Source organism: Microcaecilia unicolor, chromosome 3 (genome assembly GCF_901765095.1).
Source record: "Microcaecilia unicolor chromosome 3, aMicUni1.1, whole genome shotgun sequence".
Classification (NCBI taxonomy): Eukaryota; Metazoa; Chordata; class Amphibia; order Gymnophiona; family Siphonopidae; genus Microcaecilia; species Microcaecilia unicolor.
The window spans coordinates 388,812,052-388,833,627 of NC_044033.1; the positions used below are offsets into that span (position 1 = coordinate 388,812,052).

At 41.8% G+C, this 21,576-nt stretch overlaps 1 protein-coding gene across 1 annotated transcript in view; it reads left to right on the plus strand.

The window, feature by feature from the left end:
• The window catches only part of ADCY3 (adenylate cyclase 3), a 343,482-nt gene that overhangs the window by 286,469 nt on the left and 35,437 nt on the right, over positions 1–21,576 (plus strand). The window contains exons 12-15 of the mRNA XM_030198682.1: positions 938–1,054; positions 14,148–14,407; positions 18,701–18,782; positions 20,492–20,650. Coding sequence (XP_030054542.1) covers positions 938–1,054; positions 14,148–14,407; positions 18,701–18,782; positions 20,492–20,650 — 618 coding nt within the window. The remainder of the gene's footprint in view (positions 1–937; positions 1,055–14,147; positions 14,408–18,700; positions 18,783–20,491; positions 20,651–21,576) is intronic.

A 21,576-nucleotide genomic window follows, 5' to 3' on the forward strand; every position in this document is an offset into this window, starting at 1 on the left:
TGCCAAATGCTGGATTTGGGCCTACCCCCTTGATCTTGCTTCTGGTAGCTCAATGGCAGTGCTGTATACCATTATGCAGAGGTTTCATGAAACTGATACACAGTGTACAAATTTAGAACCCAATGCATTAAGCATTTACACATAGACACAAAGAGGTAGGTTTAGAAAACTCTTCCTCCTGCAGAGCTGGAACAATTTTTTGCACTGGAGCAAAATAGGCATAGCCTCTGATTTGACAGTAACTGTATCCTACACTAATTTCCTCTTAAATTTCCATAATATTAAATGTGCCATGGTAGCAGCTTTCCCAGTCTCCCCCAGGTATAAGTCAAGGTCCATCCATAACATTTGAAAGATAGTCAAGAAAATGTGATATTAGTGTCAATCTCAGTTCTCTTTGCATGAGTTACAAAAGCCTGAGCAAACAGTGATGTCCAGGTTTCACACTTGACAACACAGAGAAATAATAAGTGAGCCATCAGGCTAGGCCACTTCCATCATAGTGTCTCATCTTGCAGAATGGAAACCATCTTTAAAAAAAACTGAATCTACAGAGTACAAATTGACCTATATACAGTCTTCTATGCAAAGTCCAAGATGTATACCATAGTTATGAATTCAGTTGGAGCTATTTCAGCCTTATATTTGTGAGGCAAATATTCTACAGAAACCATCATGGTTGTCCTGTACTTCTGCAGGATGGTGTTGACCCTGTCTGTATTTGTTCTCATTCTTTTATTGGAAACTTAAAAAAAAAAGTAAACGTACCTGTATTTAGAAGAAAAGTATAACTAGAATTTGAGTCCTAAGAAAATAGCATCTTTAAGTATCTATATAGAGCATGCAAAGTGTTAAGGTTAACAGAGCTGTAGTTATTAGGACTATATATTATGGGATCTTCCAATACTGATATTTTGCTTTCATCCTGTCTTCATAGGTATTCCCCAAAAAACTAGTAGCCTTCTCTACTTGGATTGATCGGACAAGATGGGCACGAAATACTTGGGCTATGTCTGCTATCTTTATCCTTACCATGGCAGACATTGTAGATATGGTAAGAGTTTCAGATCTATGCACATTGGCTTATCACATACATAAGGTCATGGTGAGGGTAATTCTATACAGGGCACCAATGGTAAGAGGATAACCAGGGACCTAGTTTAAGCCTGTTCTATAAAGAAAAGTTGGTAACTATTTCTTTACAGAAAACTAGGAAGAGTATATGAAACTTCAGAAAGCACTTCTAACCGGCTATCTCTCATTGCTTTCCCTGCTTTTTGTTAGAACTTTCACTACTTATTCTACCTGTATTTTACTTTTTCTTTTTACGCTATATAGATTTGATTTGATTTATCAATCTATTGACATTTTTTGGCTCTTTACAAAGCATAATAGAATATTACAATAAAACACATTTACATAATACAGTATTCACAGTTCACAATATAAAATTCTTCATACTGCCCATTGGATAACTATCCTCCTGAGATCATTGAGTTGTTGAAAAATGGTTTATTGGCTCCTTTGACTACTATTACTAATGAATCTGTTCATGAAGAAAAAATTCCTGAGTCCCTGAAAAAAGCATCCATTCGCCCTCTATTGAATGGTGATATTTTTGATTCAAAGCAGGTCATGAATTATAGACCATTGCAGCTTTCAAACAGGCACTAAAAACTCATCTCTTCATTGCCGTAGTTTCCCTCAAGCCATAATTTCCCTGTGTACAACGACTCTTTAGTCTCTTCTTTTTCATTCCCCCTTTTGCCTCTCTCAGGCACAAATATAGAATGTCATTCAGAAGGCCTTTTTTACGCTGAGATGCCTGAAGAAGTTGTTAATTTTTGTACAGTGTTGCAAGCGATGATCTTATCAGTTTTAGATGATTATAATTCACTTTGGAGTATGTTTATTAAGGCACATTAGCGTTTTTAATGCACTTTTAAAGTTAAAGTGGATTAAACGCTAACACACCAATACATTCCTATGGGCACATTAGTATTTAACGTTTGTCAAGCATTAATGCACGATAAAAACACTAACACGCCTATATCGCGCATAGTAAACATAACCCTTTATCTTGGCCTTTCGAGAACTATGGTTCATTCTTTACAAATTGTTCAAAATTCAGCTGTAAATTGTTGGAGGGTTTGTCAAAATGTGATCATGTCTCTTTAGTATTGAAGGAATTACATTGGTTGCCTGTTTATTTCTATATCAGGTTTAAAGTACTGATACTGATTTTTAAACCCTGAGCGATGATGCTCCAGTTGCTTTGGTTTCATCACTAAGGCTTTATTGGCCTATCCGTAGTTTATGGTCAGCTGATAAATTATTGTTAGATAGTCCATTGTGTAAACATGTCAGACTGGAAATGAATTGTATAGCAGTACTTCAGATTGAAGGTTCACATATTTGGAGCATGTTGCTTACTGAATTACGTACGATGATATCAATACTCCAATTGAGGAAACAATTAAAAGCATTCTTTTTCTCTTGGGCTTTCTCAGATTAATTGTATAAGGCTGTTCACAGTATGAGAAATTTCCTTTTTTTAAGATCAAAATATTTTTTGTAATTGTCTTATTGTGTTTATTGTTATGTTGTTATAAGATTGTGTATGTTTAACTAGTAAACCACCTAGTACTATTGGATAGCGCGGTTTATAAATATTTTTAATAAATAAATAAAATGGTTATTAAAATAAAAGCTCCAATACTAAAAACCTTCCAATCACTGTAACCTCACTCTCCTCCCCCAAAACATTATTGGAATAACAGCTTTAAATTGTTTTTTGAAATGCAAATAAGTGATATTATTTATTTATTTGTTGTAAACATTTGTAGCCACTAACACCTAAGTGGATCACAGTAAAACAAAACATACCATGCACAATAAAATAGACATACAACCATATCCCTCTTCCCCTATTCAGATCTATCTGCATATATACTGTTCACAGGTTAACATCCTTTACGCAGTAAGAAAAGCTTGCACAAACATATGTGTCTTTTAGAACTTCTTGAATTGTGAAGTGCTGGAGCACAGTCATAATACTGTTGTTTGCCAAAGATAGGAGAGGCTGATGTCACAGACCAATGGATAGACTTGTGATAGTGTCTGGGGATCTCAAGGTAATGAAATGATGTGATAAGATTATGGGAAAAGCCAGAGGGATACTGGGCTGCAAAGAGAGAAAGGCATAATAAGCAGAAAAAAAAGAGATGATATTGCTCGTGTACAATTCATTGGTGTCCTCATATGGAATATAGTTTGAGGCCATATTTCAATAACGATATAAAAAGGCTGGAGGTGGTCCAGAGAAAAGCGACCAAAATGGTATGAGATCTACACCAGAAGACATATGTGAAGAGACTTGAGGCCTTAAATATGTGTACTCTAGGGGAGAAGAGGGACAGCAGAGATATGATACAAATGTATGACTACTTAAAATAAACCCTATCCAAAGTAAAGAGAGCTCTAGAACCAGGAAACATGATATGAAGCTGCAAGGAGGTAGACTCAGAAGAAACAGCAGCAAATATTTTTCATGGAATGCCCTCGCAAAAGTGGTGGTGAGAAATAATAATGGATCAAGACATAGACTAGTGTTCTTCAGTGCAAGGCCCATGCAAAAATGGGTGCCCCTTGGGATCTCTGGGTGACCCCTGCTATCATTCTAGGTTTTTAAAAATTTGTTTGTTTTGTTTACTGCTGAATTAAGCAGCAGGCCTCACATTGAAGAACACTGCATTAGAAGCAGCAGCACCCCCACACCCCAGCAGGTCTGTTATCTGCACCAGCAAGCTGCCTCCAGTCAGTCTTGGGAGGGGGGGGGGGGCTTCCCTCTGTCACAACTTCCTGTTGCCCGATGGGTGGGAGGCAGCAAAGGTAAGGCTCCTGTGTTTGGTTGGAGTAGCCTAGTTTAATTGCTGTTGGTGAAAACAGCAAGTTTGGAGGACTGTGGGCTGGGATGGAGGGAAGAGGAGGTAGGGAGGTGGGAAGGGAAGAGAGCAATGGCATAGCCATAGGTGCACCTAGATAGGCTCAGGCCCACCTAAAATTTCATCTCCTTTAATGTATCTGGCGGGGATCCCCAAACCCCACCAGCCGAAGACCTCCTTCCCACCAAAAGAGCTTATTTCTTGGGCAGCCACCAGCACTGTCACTGAGCTGCTGCTGCCAGCCACAGGCCCCTACACCATGCGCTTGCTCAGTTTTCATGTATGCGTAAAATTGAGCATAGGCGGAGGCCGGCATCTGGCAGCAGTAGTTTGGGGACAGTGTTGGCAGCCACCTAAGAAGTAAGCTCATTTGGAGGGAAGGAAGTATTTGGTTGGTGGGGCATGGGGATCCCCACCAGCACAGGTATTTCATTTACTTTGGGTAGGAAGGAAGAAAGGTGAGGTTCCCTGGAGGGGAGGTGAAAGTTAAATTTTTGTGGAAAATAACACAGCAGATCAGTGTGATATATTAGAACTTTATTAATAGTACCATATACCAAATAATTGCCCAACACAGGGCTGCGTCAGGGGCTAAAATAAGCAAACATACAAAATAACAAGAAAGTTAATATATAAACCGTAAATAAAAGCAATAATTGTTACATAATGCATAAAATATCATGTCATACACTTTAAACATGCTTAAAAAATATAAACATATATAGATAACAAAATAATATAAAAACAAATATAGACATAGCCATTTTAATGATATATGATTATAAATAATGATAATATCCATAATAATGAATATGAACAAATAAAGAAATAAAAACAAATAAAAATCAAAAACATAATTATCTGGAGAACCATAAACTAGTCATACCCACATCATAATATATCAAATGGGCACGTTCAAACTAATATTCCACATTAGTAAAAATATATGTATATTTTATATAAAATAATAAAAAATGTAAAACATAACAATATTATAGCGCCTTTTTGAAATAACTCAGCAGGCATGAATATTTCTATATAAAATGTAATATATATCTAGAAAAATGATGATAAGATCGTATCATAGTACAAAGCATATTGTAAAATATAATATATAAGAAACATTAGATAATATTTTTTTATATATATATATATATATATATATATATATATATATATATATATCATAAAATGCAATGTAAAAAATAATAGTATATATAGGACACATGCCTAAGGTATAAACCGTGTGATGAAATACTTTTCCACCAATGATTGCTATCAAGGCAAAACAGAACATCACTTGTTTACATCAATCCTGAGAAATATGTGAAAAAACCAGCATAAGACCTAGTCCCTAAACAAATACCAAACAGAGCGTCAATCTCTACTAACACATACCTCACCTCACTTAGATCACTTGTGCACCCGTATAAATTCAAACCTTAACATTAATGCACATCATAATTCAAAGCCCCATGTAATGAGTCACAATGTGCTGGTGGAGTGGAGGAGTGGCCTAGTGGTTAGGGTGGTGGACTTTGGTCCTGGGGAACTGAGGAACTGAGTTTGATTCCCAGCACAGGCAGCTCCTTGTGACTCTGGGCAAGTCACTTAACCCTCCGTTGCCCACCACTTTGAGCCTGCCATGAGTGGGAAAGCGTGGGGTACAAATGTAACAAAAAAAAAAGTCTGTACCCCAAGGACAACTAAATATCATCACTATACCCAAAGATATACCACAAAAATATATAAAAAAGACGGCAGTATTATTAATGTAGGTTAAGTGCCCCTGAATTTCAGCACTAACTGCTAAAGCCCTAGCCAGCAATTTTGTGGGCGGTCTGGGGGTGGAGTCAGCACTTATCACTGATTACTCGGTGCTGGTGCCTGGACGGAGCCCAGGCATTAAATAGCTGGGCATAATGCTGGAAGCAGCCCAAAAAATGCTGACCACCACCAGCTGAATATTTACCCCTGTAATTTTTTTTATTTAATTTCTTATGCAATTTTAACAATATCAAGAAAAACTCTTAATACAGAGTCCCATAATAAAGAAAATTATGACTAATACAAATCCATCTAAATCCTCCTTATATAGATCAAAATAAGAACTAAGGAAAATCAACAAAGCGAATATTGTATCTAAAATCCAGATAAAGTATTGGGTGTTGTTGAGAACGGAAATGAGGATGTTATTGGTCCCTTTGTGTCGCTCCGTGGTGCGACCGCCCCATGGGTGCTGTGTGCAATTCTGGTCGCCATGTCTCGGGGAGATGTAGTGGAATTGGAGAGTTTGCAGAGAGGGGCGGTGAAGGTGGTGGAGGCAGCTGGGGCTCTTCAGCTAGGGGAGGGGACAGCTGAGAGGAGATGTGATAGAGGTATAAAATGAAGCTACAAAGTAGTAATTTTAAAACAAATCAGAGAAAATATTTCTTCACTCAATGTGTAATTCGATTCTGGAATTCGTTGTCAGAAATTGTGGTAAAATCAGTTGGCTTATTGGGGTTTAAAAAGGGTTTGGATATCTTCCTAAAGGAAAAGTCAATAAGCCATTATTAAGATGTACTTGGGGAAAATCCACTGCTTATTTCTGGGATAAGCAGCATAAAATGTATTGTACTGTTTTGGGATCTTGCCAGGTACTTGTAACCTGGATTGGCCACTGTTGAAAACAGGTTATTGGGCTTGATGGACCTTCGGTCTGTCCCAGTATGGCAATGCTTATGTTCTTATGAGGCAAGGCACAATTCAAGGAAATATAGCTTTACCCCAATAATTTTAATCTTAAATCATTCATTTCAATGATCTTTCCTAATTTTTCAAAAAGCAAAAAGGTTTGCTATCATACAAATTAATGGAAAACTGCACAGCTGGCTCTGTATTTCAACCTTGAGTTACTTCTGCATTAATCTAGAGTAATGTATTTGGGCAGGGCTTCCCAGAGGAGCGTACCATACATGTATGTGTTTTGCTGAATAGATAAGCAGAGGGATCTTCTATAGTGACCCCTTGTCTTGCATGTCTTCAGTATCTTCAGTCAAGCTACAACTGTTTTGGAACTTTGCCCAGTATCTATTTATTTGTTGCATTTGTATCCCACATTTTCCCACCTCTTTGCAGGCTCAATGTGGCTTACATTATGCCGCAATGACAGTCGTCATAAACGATATGAGAAGAACAAAGTATTGTTACAATTAAGGTATTTTAGATATCAAGAAAATTAGAAATAAAGGAAATAATTAATACATATCGGATATGCAAAATGTAAGGTAGACTATAACGTTAGGTAATGACAATGTGATTAAAGTAACCAAATTAAGAGATCAATTTTGATTAGTTCTAATACAGATGTGATAGTGAGTCAGTATCTCATAAATGTCTCTTTGCACGGCACTTGGTATTTGGGAAAAGTAAAATATTTACCATTATTCAACCTCCAGAGGCCCATGAGTATCTGAGTGAATCATGCATAGTTACTGTAACTTGTGGAATTCATTGCCACAGGATAGAGGGAAGCAAATATTACAACTAGGTTAACAAAGGGATTAAGTTTATGGAAGAGCTATCACTCAGTTAATCCCTGCTGGAAGGGTATGAAAGATGCCCTGTGTCTTACACACTTCCCTAAAGCGTTTACTTATGTTTCTATCAGTGACAGTATGCTGAGACCTAGTTCTGCAAATCTTATATCTTTATGATGGATACCAGGCATAAAGTATTGATCCGACTGGTTCTTAATAATTTCCACTGCTTCTCCATGAAAGTAAGTAATAGCAAAACTGTGGCCTGATATTGTGTACTAGTGACACAAGTACAGTATCACACTCTGTCCTCCGGGATTGTATTAGTAATGCAATCTTGTTTTGATAACATACAGTATTTGTATTATACAGTTGGATCCCTTTAAAAGCAGATAAACAAACACTTTGTTGTGAGTAAAGCTGGATAAATCTGTTTCTTGCCCTCAGTGGAGGTTATTTCTGTTCAGTGTAGACCCAGCCACAGCAGTTAGCTTTACTACATTACCTGTGGGATCTCATTACCTATCTCGAACTGCCTTGGTCAGCTGCCAGCTCATTCCGCCCCTGTCTTGCTTGCAAGGTGCTGTTTTCCATGTTTTGATGCTTCCTTATGAGTGAACTGTCGATGTAAAAATCCCAAAGGGAGGGACGCTCTAATCAAACACTCAAATATATAGTTAATCCCTATTTGGGAATGGGGAATACTCAGAAAGGAATTCCACACTCAAAGTTCAATATTATGCTGAAAAAGAAGGTAGAGCAAAAGGAGAATTTATATAGGCTGAGCCACATTTTGGTGAGACTAGTCACAACAATGCCTCACTATGCCGTTCTATACATCATCAATACTCCTTGAACTGAAAACCCTTCAATTTGTTATTTTTATGCATTTATCTACAAAAAAAAAATTTTTTTCTCAAACAAGTGTGAAAAACCTTAATGAAAAAAATCCCCCAACCCTATATATAAAGGAGTCCTTTCAAAGAAAAAAAAATTTTAACACTGATATTTAAATCCCAATCACCACATGTGACTGAAAGATAAAGAAAAGCAATGCAGCAGAATGATAGGGACAGTCAGACAGGGGCAAGAATTTAACTTAAACTTCCTTCTTCTTGCTCTAAAAACCGACGGAAGAAAAAGAGAGGGGGTGTTGGACTCGGGGGGGGGGGGGAGGGCTTTGGGAGAGTGGAAAGAGAGATAATGGACCTGGGGGTAGAGGGAAGTGGAGGGAGAAGAAGAGATGCAATACATGTTCAATGGCTAGTGGGGTAGGTAAAGCTCCTCCAGCCAAAGAAATCTGCTGTCTGAGTCACCCCCTTCCTCCTCGTACTGCCTCAGGAGTGAGGAAGTCAGCAGGATGCTGGCATTCAGCTCGGGGAGTGCCAGAATCGGCGGCTGGAGGTACCCCGCTGACTTCCTCCCTCCTGAAGCAGCACAAGGAGGAAGGGGGCTGCTTGGTGGTGGATTTCTTCGACTGGCGGGGCTTCGGCATCCGCACCAGCAAAGGTATGATATTTAATGTGGAATCGGGAGGGAGAGGAAATGCGTTCCTTTTCCAGTCCATCCCTGTCTCCCCAATAGACTACTGGCTATGCCCCATCTTTAATCATATGGTTAGATTACAAATTTTAATTGACATGCAGCCCTAAGAGAGAGAGAGAGAGCTACACACACACACACTAGTACTATAAAAACATAACTTAAATGTTTCAAAGACCTTTGATCTGACACAGTATAGCAATTCTTATGAGTTAAATGTAAACATGCTTTGCATCCGCAAAAATCTAACCTTCCCCCAACAACAGGTAGTACATTTCTCCTTTGAAGTCACCATATAAAAATATTCTGACTCTGGTGTCATCTGAACTATAGCAACATAAACCTCTTTTATATCAGGCACTCTGCAAAATCTGAAAAAAAATCCCAACTTAAAATATATATAGCAAACCTGTCATACAAGAGTAGTACTAACTCCTAAGATTCAAACAGTAAGAACCCTACATATGAATAGGCAGCACTACAAACATTACACTGGGCTCTAGAACACCAATACACCCACAAATGGTAAATCAGAACAAGTAGGATTTCTATAGGCCTCTACACAAACTACATGCAAATAGCATATCACATCTCGGTCACAGGCAATACACAGCCTCGTAGGAGCCAGCTCTGTAGATCCAGTGGGTGCTGAGCACCCCCAATATTGCGCAAGCTCCTTCATTGTGTTCAGGGAGAGGTTATTTATATTGAGTCTGGCACCCCCAATGCTTTTGAATGTTAGTGCCTATGCATAGAGAGACCCTCACCAAATACAGATCACAAATTGGAAACAGAAATATGAAAAACAAAAATTGAACTGGTAACCTGTACAAGTCAAAACTCAGCATGGAGAAATAAAAACAAATTCATTCTGTCTTGTACAGAACATACACAATACAAAGACATCCATGATGCATATTTCCCAAAACTAATATATTCCAGTTCATAAATTCAGAACAAAAACACTTTTTTTTCTACCTTTGTTGTCTGGGTATTTTATTTTTCCAATCATGTTGGTCCCAGTGACTTTCTAGCTTCTGCTTTTCAATCTACTTTTTTCAGCGGCTGCAATTGTCCTTTCTTCTCATTCCTCCTGTCTTCTATTCACTCACATCTGTCTCTGACATATTTATCTTTCCTTCCTTTTTTTTTAGCTTTCTATCCATTCAAATTTCACCCTTTCTCACCACTTCTGCCTTTTTACTTTTCACCTACCTATCAACTTTCAATCTCCTTCTCTCAGTCTCTAGCTCTCCCAGTTCTGCTCAGTCTTTACTTTCTGTCAACCTTCCCCATTACCACATTTTTATCCTTTGTACTCACCATCCTCCTCACTCATCTCCTTCACAGCCTCCTCCTTTTCTCCTTCCCCATATTATTGTACCCCAAAATCTTCCCTTTCACTCCTAAACATTTGTAACCTAGCGTTTCCCTGTCCCCTCTTGTTTTCCTACCAACAGACAATAGAAAATCTTAAAATAGAAGTTAGTGACCTGGGTTACCGGCAGGAAGAATTGGAGAAAAAAAATGGGAATTGTGTGAATCCAGAGCGGGAGAGGTACAGAAGCAGGAGGAGAAGCTAGAGCAAGACCAGGCTGCTATGAGAATGGTTAGAAGACCTAGAAAGCCAGTCCAAGAAGTGTACGGCAATTTGAATCTTAGAGTGATCCCAGAAACAGAGCAATTTCAGGACTAGGTGGTGGGGTTCAAGAGCACTGAAAAGAGTTATTGGGAGTCACATAGGAGAAAGAAACAGAGATGCCTCCAGTTAGGGTGTACTGAGACCATCAAAATCGAGGGCTACCTTGGGATAACCACCATAGAAACATTATAACCTGATCTTCAGGAATATCTCTTCAAGAATGCAATGATGGAGCAAGCAAATAAGAGGGGCGTGATTAGAAGAAGGACTATCAACTAGAGATTTTTCAAGAGCTATCACTGATCACCATGCAGAAGTGCAGGGACCTAATGAGGTCACCAAATATCTGAGGTCAGAAGGTTTTCACTACAGGCAGCTATTTTCATTCATTCTGACGGTCACAGTGAATAGCATAACATGCAAGGCTATGACTGCGGAGGTGTAGAAACTGGCGTGCTGAAGCTGGCTCACACTGACTCATGAGAGTTGGTTGTTCCATTTTGCAGAATTTAGCGAGCCTGTTGTTTCCCAGCACACACAGGCTCTGGCTGGCTGGCTGGTTGGTCCCCTTCCCTCCCCCTCCCCCTGAGCCTCAGGGTGCCCTTCCTGAACCTACTTTAACGCACCCTGGTGGTCTGAATGTCAGTCGAAACTTCAAGTGGCAGCCTCGCAAGACTTTCACTTAAAGTCTTGGCAGCTATTTTGAAAAAACGGCAGCAGTGAGCAAAGTAGCAGCAGTGGTCAGGAAAGAATGGGGTTCTTTCCTGCCGAAGAGGCCACTAGACCATCAGGGCATGTTAAGGTAGGTTTGGAAAGGACACCCTCCAGCTTTTAATCGAAAGACAAAAACGCCTGTATTGCGACCTAAATCGGGAGATAGGCGTTTATCTCCCAAAAACAAATAACGCGGTATAATCGAAAGCCGAACTTGGACGTTTTCAACTGCACTCCATCGCGGAAGCATACAAAGTTGACAGGGGCGTGTCGGAGGCGTGGTGAAGGCGGGACTGGGGCGTGGTTATCACCCGAACAGAGATGGGCGCCTTTCGCCGATAACGGAAAAAAGTATGCATTTGTAGCTAGAATTTAGGGCACTTTTCCTTGACCCTGTTTTTTCACGAATAAGGCCCCAAAAAGTGCCCTAAATGACCAGATTACCACCAGAGGGAATCGGGGATGACCTCCCCTGACTCCCCCAGTGGTCACTAACCCCCTCCCACCACAAAAAAATGATGTTTCACAACTTTTTATTTTCACCCTCAAATGTCATACCCACCTCCCTGGCAGCAGTATGCAGGTCCCTGGAGCAGTTGTTAGGGGGTGCAGTGGACTTCAGGCAGGTGGACCCAGGCCCATCCCCCCCCTACCTGTTACAATTGTGCTGCTTAATGCTTAGTCGTCCAACCCCCCCAAACCCACTGTACCCACATGTAGGTGCCCCCCTTCACCCCTTAGGGCTATAGTAATGGTGTAGACTTTTGGGCAGTGGGTTTTGAGGGGGATTTCGGGGGCTCAACACACAAGGGAAGGGTGCTATGCACCTGGGAGCTCTTTTACCTTTTTTTTTGTTTTTGAAAAAGTGCCCCCTAGGGTGCCCGGTTGGTGTCCTGGCATGTGAGGGGGACCAGTGCACTACGACTCCTGGCCCCTCCCACGAACAAATGCCTTGGATTTATTTGTTTTTGAGTGGGGCGCTTTCATTTTCCATTATCACTGAAAAACAAAAACGCCCAGCTCACAAATTATCAAATAAAACATGGACATCTATTTTTTTCGAAAATACGGTTCGGTCCGCCCCTTCACGGACCCGTTCTCGGAGATAAACGCCCATGGAGATAGACGTTTTCGTTCAGTTATGCCCCTCCCTGTGTCTCTGGGTGGGGGGGCAGGGCAGGGCATGGCTGGTGGATGGATGAAGTTGTATGAGTGCAGGGAGGCAGGGACTGTAAAAAAGGTGGATGGACTGTAGGTGCAGGGAGGGAGGGGAGACTGTAAAAAAGATGCATCATGGCTATGGAAGGGAGGAGGGATGGAGAGGAGGCTGTAAAAAAGGTGGATCATGGTAGATGTAGGGAGGGGGCTGTAAAAAAGGTAGGTAGGTGGGTGGAGGGAAGGAGGGGGCTGTAAAAAAGGTGAAAGCAGTGACTTGAAGTCATGGATTGTGTTGACTATTGGGTGTCCAGTGGGCTTGTGGATCATTTGTGTGGATTAGAGGTGTTCACGAGGATGGGGACAATGAGAAACCTGCAGAAATCTGCAGGTATCTATGGTGTTAGTGACAAAATATTCATTAATATCACTGGGATGGGAGGGGACATATCCAAAGTAAATGGGAACAGAAGGGGATGGATCAGAAGTCTATGGAAATGGGGACCAGATTATGTCCCCATGCACACCTTGAAACACCCACACTTCAGCTAAAAAATCTTGCATATTTAACAAAGTAATGCCTGTTGTTTGATGCTACATTTTAATAAGTTATAAGAAGCATTTTATGTTTTGTTTGACATGCGGATGGGAAAGAAAACTGTAGGGATGTTGAAGGGAAGATACCAATATGTTGGGGATGGGGTGGGGACAGAAGAGAATTGACTGGGGATGGGTGGGGGTAGGGACCAGAGTATGTCCCCCTTGCAAACCTTTAGCGTGGCTCTGTAGTTTTCTCATAGTACTGAATGCAGCATTACACTACTTTGAGGTCACTTCTGAACTTCTGTACCTTTATTCAACAATTAGGGTTGCAGGCTTACCATTGGAGCTTTAAACCTAGAGTGACTACACACAGAACACAGTTCTGTTAATAAAGAAATGATCAATTGAGCATTACCTCTCGCCTTGACTACTGCAACCTACTCCTCACTGGCCTCCCACTTAACCATCTATCCCCCCTTCAGTCCGTTCAGAACTCTGCTGCGCGTCTTATCTTCCGCCTAGACTGATATGCTCATATCACCCCTCTGCTCAAGTCACTTCACTGGCTTCCGATCAGGTACCGCATACAGTTCAAGCTTCTCCTACTAACCTACAAATGCACTCGATCTGCAGCTCCTCATTACCTCTCTACCCTCATCTCCCCTTACGTTCCTACCCGTAACCTCTGCTCACAGGACAAATCCCTCCTCTCAGTACCCTTCTCCACCACCGCCAACTCCAGACTCCGCCCTTTTTGCCTCGCCTCACCCCATGCTTGGTACAAACTCCCTGAGCCCATACGCCAGGCCCCCTCCCTGCCCATCTTCAAGTCGTTGCTCAAAGCCCACCTCTTCAATGTCACTTTTGGCACCTAACCATTGTACCTCTTTCCAGGAAATCTAGACTGCCTCAATCTTGATTGACTGCACTTTTTGTCCTATAGATTCTAAGCGCCTTTGAGCAGGGACTGTCCTTCTTTGTTAATTGTACAGCGCTGCGCATCCCTGGTAGCGCTTTAGAAATGTTAAATAGTAGTAGTAGTGGCATGGTTCACCACTAATTTGTCTTTCTCTTCCTCTTCAACAGCTCAGTTGTCTGCAGTACTACGCAATTGTTGGCAATGGAACAGACTTTCATACAGCTCCTGGAGGTTGTGTAGATAACCCCAAGTATTACAGCTATATCGCAGTTCTGGCCCTCATAGCTACCATCATGTTGGTGCAAGTCAGTCACATGGTCAAGTTGACACTGATGCTGATGATCACAATCGCTGTGGGAGTGGTCAACATTTACGCCTGGAGGCAGATCTTCGATGACTATGACACAAGGCGGTTCAGAAGCCAAACGTAAGATGTTTACCAAAAGCACACAGTACACAGTAGAGAGAGATCCAGTAACGACAGTTTAGTTGAGTCTTTGGGAAACCCCTATATGCACCATTCTCCAGTGCTCTAATTAAAATTTATTTTTATGCATTGGATCCTTCGGGGGAGGACTGAAAACTACATACCTCTTAGGAGCCATAACATGATTATGCAGTGGTGTTTATGAGCTTGGCCTCTCGGGGGGGGGGGGGGGGGGGGGGGGATAATTTCTTTCAATGCCTCTTGAATTCTTTTTTTATGAATCCAATTCACTTTCAACATCAATGAGTCTGTCATATGCTGTAGATCATCAACTGATCTTAGGAACCATATGAACAATTTTGCTAGTTGCATTTAGTTGTTGATTTTTAGATGTATTTATGTTTTCAAGAAGGCCCTCTCTCCTTTCTGAAAGCACTTATTGGGATTTTATTGTGCCTCACTTATTATGGAGAAATTGGAGTGCCAACCCCTAAACACTTTTCCCCTGATATTCAAAGGCATTTAACTGGCCAGGATCGGCACCTGGTCAGTTAAATACCAAATAGCCGCCTATCTGGTGATATTCAGTGCTTTGCCGCTTAACTTTAGTGGCCATATTTGACTACATGCAAGGCAGTTCTATCTTTGACTGGTTTGACCTTGACAGGCCAGCACTGAATATCGGCTTGGCCGGTCAAAGTCAAACCAACCCAAAGTAAACTGGATATTCAATGCTGGTCACTGGAAACAGCCTAGCATTGAGTATCCGGTTTTAGCGCCGACCGCGGGAGTTAGCCCAGCTAACTCCCGTGGTCTGATTATCAGCCTGTTTGGGATTGGAAGTAAAAAAATAAACATAACTAGATAAAGCTAAACCAGTCAAGGTCACAAGTACCTGGCAGAAATCCAAATAGGAGCAAGATTTATGCTACTGATCCCAGAGACAAGCAGTGACTTCCCCGTGTCCATCTCAATAACAGACTATGGACTTGTCCTCCAAGAACTTGTCCAAACCTTTTTTAAACTCAGATACGCTAACCTCAAAAGGTTCCAGGTTAAAAATGAAAAAAAAATGGTTCCAGGTCAGCAGCAAGTTCCAGAGCTTGACTATTCGTTGCTGACCTGGAATCTTTTGAGGGACTCTTCTACTAAAGGGCGTTGAGGAAGGAATTCTATATATAATTCTGAAAGTTACACACTGAAAAGATCTGCACTTAGCCTATATTCTATAAAGGGCGCCCAAAGTTAGGTACAGATCGACACTATTCTATAACATGGCACCTAACTTTTGGGAATACTCATGACCCACCTATGCCCCTCCCATGGTCATGCTCCCTTTGAATTGTGTGCAGGAAATGTTAGCTACCAAGTTCTAGAATAGTGCGCAGGCGAGATCCATGTGCAACTTCAATCAAGTACCAGGTTAGCACCAATTAAGTGGCCAATTGATGCCCATCTCTTCATTAAGTTGCATGTGGATCTCTGATCCGTGCATAAATTCCAGCACCCAACTTCAGGCGACTTATATAGAATCTGGGGTTAAGAGCTTAACATGTGGTTAACCCTTGAAAAGAGGCTTCTTAATTAAGGGGTTTTGCAGTAGTTTGCCTGGTACTTAATTTTTTTGAATTTCTCTGTCGGAAGGCGTGGCATGGGTGGAAAGTGGGTGTGGAAGGCATTTGGCAATTAATGCACTGCACTTATCACACATTAATCTGAATATTAATGCATGACTTGCAATAAAAACTAAAGGGAATGCCCCTTCTTGGTGCAGTAGTTTTGTGCTTGTCACACATTAAAATCCTGAGTTATAAGTGCATTGAGCCTAAAACGTAACTTGTTTTAGTAGAAGAGCCAATGCAATACCCATGACAGTTTGCAAAGCAAAATTACCTGCATAGTTCCCCTTGGAAATTAGTTAAAAGTTGTACCAATGAACTTTGCCTCCAGTATTATTCTGTTGTTTTTCAAGCTCTTCTTTCACGCTTCTGATTTCTTGTTTGAGCTCCATTGTCACTTGGATGCTTTGGAAGAGACACTGAAGTTGTGTCTTTGCTCACTCCTGACTCCAACTCTGTACTGGACCTTGTGGCGGCCTTGTTTGTCATGCTGCTCCCATGATTCCCTGCTGCTGTTGATCTCCTTTAAAGGCTTCCAACTTCTTTCTTGTAGCTATGGAAGGTTACAGTGTTTCCCAATCACTTTTCAGCCATCAGGAGAAGCATGGGGATATTTTACTGCTACATTTTTGAGCCTCCTCACTAAATCTCTGGGATTATATGGCTGCTGTCACTTCCTCCGTCAACCATGGATTTTAAGTGCCAGCTGCTATCTGAACAGCAGCACTGAAAATTCCGGGTACAGATTATCCGGGTATCAGCAATATCCAGGTCTAAGAGGCTAACACATTCATGCTGACATGTACTGTGTTTCACTGTTCTCCCAACTTTCTCTCAATTTTTAACTACCCCTTCTTCCAAATAATTGACTGAGGGACTCAAATTCCCTCAATGGCAGAAGACTGGCAGGTAAGTCTTCTCTAAAATAACAGCCCTCGGCACTGAGAGAGCAATTACATTTGAAATACATGGCAATAAGCTTCAGTGTTGACATTACATGACTGTAAAAGTGTATTGGACAAAGGGAATATCCCCTTAAACTTTATCCCTGGAGAATTTAGCTTGCTTGAATGTTTTAGAAAGGTCTACAATTTATGAACAATCCAGGAGAGCTTTTTTTTTCTTTTGGAACACTGAAATAACAACCACGATATCCAGATACAAAGAAATTCCCAGGTCGATATTCAAAGTGATTTAACCGGCCAGAAACAGCTCTTGGCTGGTTAAATCACCTGTTCAAGGCTAACCAGACATTTTCAGCGGCACTTAACCAGTAAGTGCCACTGAAAGTGTCCATTTAGCACTTAACTGAAAGCCGGCTATTTTGGAGGTGTTCCAGGGAAGGAGTCGACACTTGACCAGTTACATGCCAATCTTCAGTACTTAAACAGCCAAGGTCTCTGCATAAATAGGATCACATAAAAGTTGGTTTTATCTTTATGTAGTGCCCCATAGCCAGTTAAGAATTGAATATCTCACTTAGGACCCCTTTTACTAAGCAGCGGTAAGCCCAATGTGGGCTTACCGCTTGCTAAACAGGAAGCACCACCGGGCTACCTCAGCAGCCGGGCAGTACTTCCCACCCCTAGTGTGCCGTCGTATCCGGTGCTACAAAAACATATATTTATTTTTGTAGCGCCAGGGTGTACCTGGCAGTAATCAGGTAGTGCCGTGCACTGCCTGGTTACCGCCGGGTTAGCATAAGAGCCCTTAACGCCACCTCAATGGGTGGTGGTAAGGGCTCCCCCTCGAAATGGCCGCGTGGCAAGTGTTTTACTTGCCATACAGCCATTTACTGCAGGAAAGAAAAACTTCCCTTTTACCCACTGTAGTAAAAAAGGGCATCGCCGCGTGTGAAAAACACACACCAACGCCAGCTCAGGCCCCCTTTTGCCGCAGCTTGGTAAAAGGGGACCTTGAACGGCAATGCTTTAGCCAGGTCTGCAAACCTAGAAACTCAGTGCTGAAGCCCAGACATGGCCTGGCATTGAATTTCCAGACTTAATGCCAGCAGTAGTCAGCAAAATGCTGAGCTTCCCCCTCTAAATATCAGGTCCTCAATTATTATTATTTTTTAAAGAAATTGTAAAGTGGTTTATTTTAATAAATTATTTCATGGGGGGGGGGGGGGGGTCAAATATCCCTTTAATAATTAGCATCCAAACTAACTGGAATTGCAATTAGTTATTTTCTCTAGCAAGACTTACTGAAAAGCTTAATTACTTTTATTAAGTCACTTCCACTGTTTGAGGGTAATTCTATAAACAGCTGTCTAGTTTATGCAGCAAGAAAGCTTATTAATGCCAGTATCTATCCTTGAAACGTGTATGACATGATCATTAATTTCCAGCGGTACACGTTTATACGAACAGATTATAAAATATAATCTAAGCACGTTCTTTTCCAATTCAGATGTGGCTTTACACAGCTCTGTGGCTGGTGTAAGTGATCATGCCTCAAATATAGGCATGTTTTTGGCCCCTTCCACTAGTATTCTATAAAGAAAAGTACTCATTTACTTTTCTATAAAGAATAGGCTTCAAATAAATGCTCTCCTAGCACCTGTCTAGGTGCCCTTGTTATAGAATTACCCTCCACTTTCTTTCGAACTTTGAATTGGTGAGACACTTCAGTGTTGAGGTCTGATGGCATGTGACTTCCTGTCTGTCCACAGGTCTGCGTTGGTTCCTACCAAATATGCCATGACTGTGATGATTTTCCTGATGATGCTGAGTTTTTACTACTTTGCTCGACATGTGAGTGTTGCTGCATCTGTGTCATGTCCTGTGCACTTCCAAGGCTCTGTTAAGAAAAAATGTAGCAACGGTGGTCAGATGGTGCCATTTTTTGCCAAGAGGTAGATATGGGATTGATGCACATTTTCAGGCTCCTCAGACATGATGCTAAAGTAGCAATAGTAGCCCTGGATGGGAAGAGAAAATCAATCAGCTCTTGTACTTTTCTCGTGGTGACACTTGCTGAATTTATGTGCAGTTCCAGAGGAATCTTGCTCTCTGTCCCATGAGTTCACAGAAATATTTAAACATTAAAGGACAGAAAGGGAATGGAAGAAAGAGAGGTTGAGGAATTTAAAAAACAAGGCCTTGTAAGATGGAGTTAAGTGACTTAATTCTCTAGGACTAGTGCTTAGGCTCTGGGCAAGTTCCTGAATTTCATACATCTGACATGCCACTGTTAAAATATGTTGTGATGGATTATATTCATGGAATGATCAGACATAAGTATACTATCAGGCTTATTTTCAAAAGAGAAGGGCGCCCATCTTCCGACACAAATCGGGAGATGGGCGTCCTTCTCTCGAAAGCCAATTTTGGGTGTCCTCAACTGCTTCCCGTCGCGGGGACAACCAAAGTTCCTGGGGGCGTGTCAGCACCATAGTGAAGGTGGGACTGGGGTGTGATTAAGAGATGGGCGTCCTTGGCCGATAATGGAAAAAAGAAGGGCGTCTCTGACGAGCACTTGGCCGACTCTACTAGGTCCATTTTTTCTTGCGACCAGGCCTCAAAAAGGTGCCCGAACTGACCAGACTACCACCGGAGGGAATTGGGGATGACCTCACCTTACTCCCCCAGTGGTCACCAACCCCCTATCACCCTAAAAAAAAACTTAATTTTTTTTTCCCAGCTTCAAATGTCTTACCCAGCTCCATGACAGCAGTATGCAGGTCCCTGGAGCAGTTTTAGTGGGTACTGCAGTGCACTTCAGGCAGGCGGACCCAGGCCCATCCCCCCCTACCTGTTACACGTGGTGGTAAATGTGAGCCCTCCAAAACCCACCTGAAACCCACTGTATCCACATGTAGGTGCCCCCCTTCACCCCTTAGGACTATGGGAGTGGTGTACAGTTGTGGGGAGTGGGTTTGGGGGGAGGGGGTTGGGGGGCTCAGCAACCAAGGTAAGGGAGCTTTGTACCTGGGAACAATCTGTGAAGTCCACTGCAGTGCCCCCTAGGGTGCCCAGTTGGTGTCCTGGCATGTCAGGGGGACCAGTGCACTACGAATTCTGGCTCCTCCCATGACCAAAGGGCTTGGATTTGGTCATTTTTGAGATGGGCATCCTCAGTTTCCATTATGGCCGAAAACCGGGGACGACCATCTCTAAGGTTGACCATCTCAACATTTAGGTTGACCATCTCTAAGGTCGCCCTAAATGTTGAGATTTGGGCGTCCCCGACCTTATTATCGAAACAAAAGATGGATGCCCATCTTGTTTTGATAATACGGGTTTCCCCGCCCCTTCGCAGGGCCGTCCTGCGAGGACGCCCTCATGAAAACTTGGGCGCCCCATTCGATTATGCCCCTCCTAAAAAAATATGTAGGGCAAAGAAGGAAAAAGTCAGATTTACTACTATCCAGGTAACCGATAAGAACACGGGATAATTGCACGTTGATGCTACAGATGTTACTGGTAATACCACAGTTGAGTTCTTTTCTGCTATTTCCTAGGTGGAGAAGCTATCGAGGACATTATTTCTTTGGAAAATTGATGTTCATGATCAGAAGGAGAAAGTGTATGATATGAGGCGCTTGAATGAAGCCCTGGTGACAAATATGCTCCCAGAACATGTGGCCCGCCATTTCTTGGGATCCAAGAAAAGGGATGAAGTGAGTGAATAGTTAGCACATCAAGGCAGGCTTACTTATAAAGGGACATGGATTTGATATACTGCTTTTCTGTGGGTAAAACCAAAGCAATTTACATATATTATATTTCTGTCCCTAGTGGGCTCACAGTCTAAGGTTTGCACCTGGGGCAATGGAAAATTAAGTGACACAGTTTGTCTCAACCACATTCCATATATCATGCAGCCTGAGATAGAATGCATAAAAATAAAGTCAAACCTTCAGGGGCCGATATTCAGACCGTGAGAGGGAGACCAGCTAACTCCTGTGGTCAGCCTGGATATTCAATGCCAGGCTGTTTCCAGTGACCAGAATTGAATATCCAGTTAATTTTTGGCCGGTTTAAAATTAACCGACTAAGATGATATTCAGTGATAGCTGGTTAAGTTTAAACCGACCAAAGATATTCCAGCTATTTATGTGGCCCAATGTGGTCACGTACAATAACCGGATAAGGATTAAATATTCGGAGATAGCCAGCTATATTGCACAAACCAGGACTATTCAGTGGCAGTAGCCGGTTATCCCCCACTGAATATCACCAGATAGCCAGTTAAATCCCGTTAAATATTGATCGCAAAGTGTCTCCAGTATATGCAAATTTATCTCATATATTCATTGTGGCAATCCTGAGCACCCAAGTGACTATCCAGCTTATAATTGAAAAAGAAAAACGCCTATATTGCGACCCAAATCGGGAGATAGACGTTTATCTCACAAAAACGAATAAAGCGGTATAATCGAAAGCCGAATTTGGACGTTTTCAACTGCACTCCGTCGCGGATGCGGACAAAGTTGATGGGGGCGTGTCGAAGGCGTGGTGAAGGCGGAACTGGGGCGTGGTTATCGGGCGATCAGAGATGGGCGCCTTTCGCCGATAATGGAAGAAAAATATGCGTTTTTAGCGA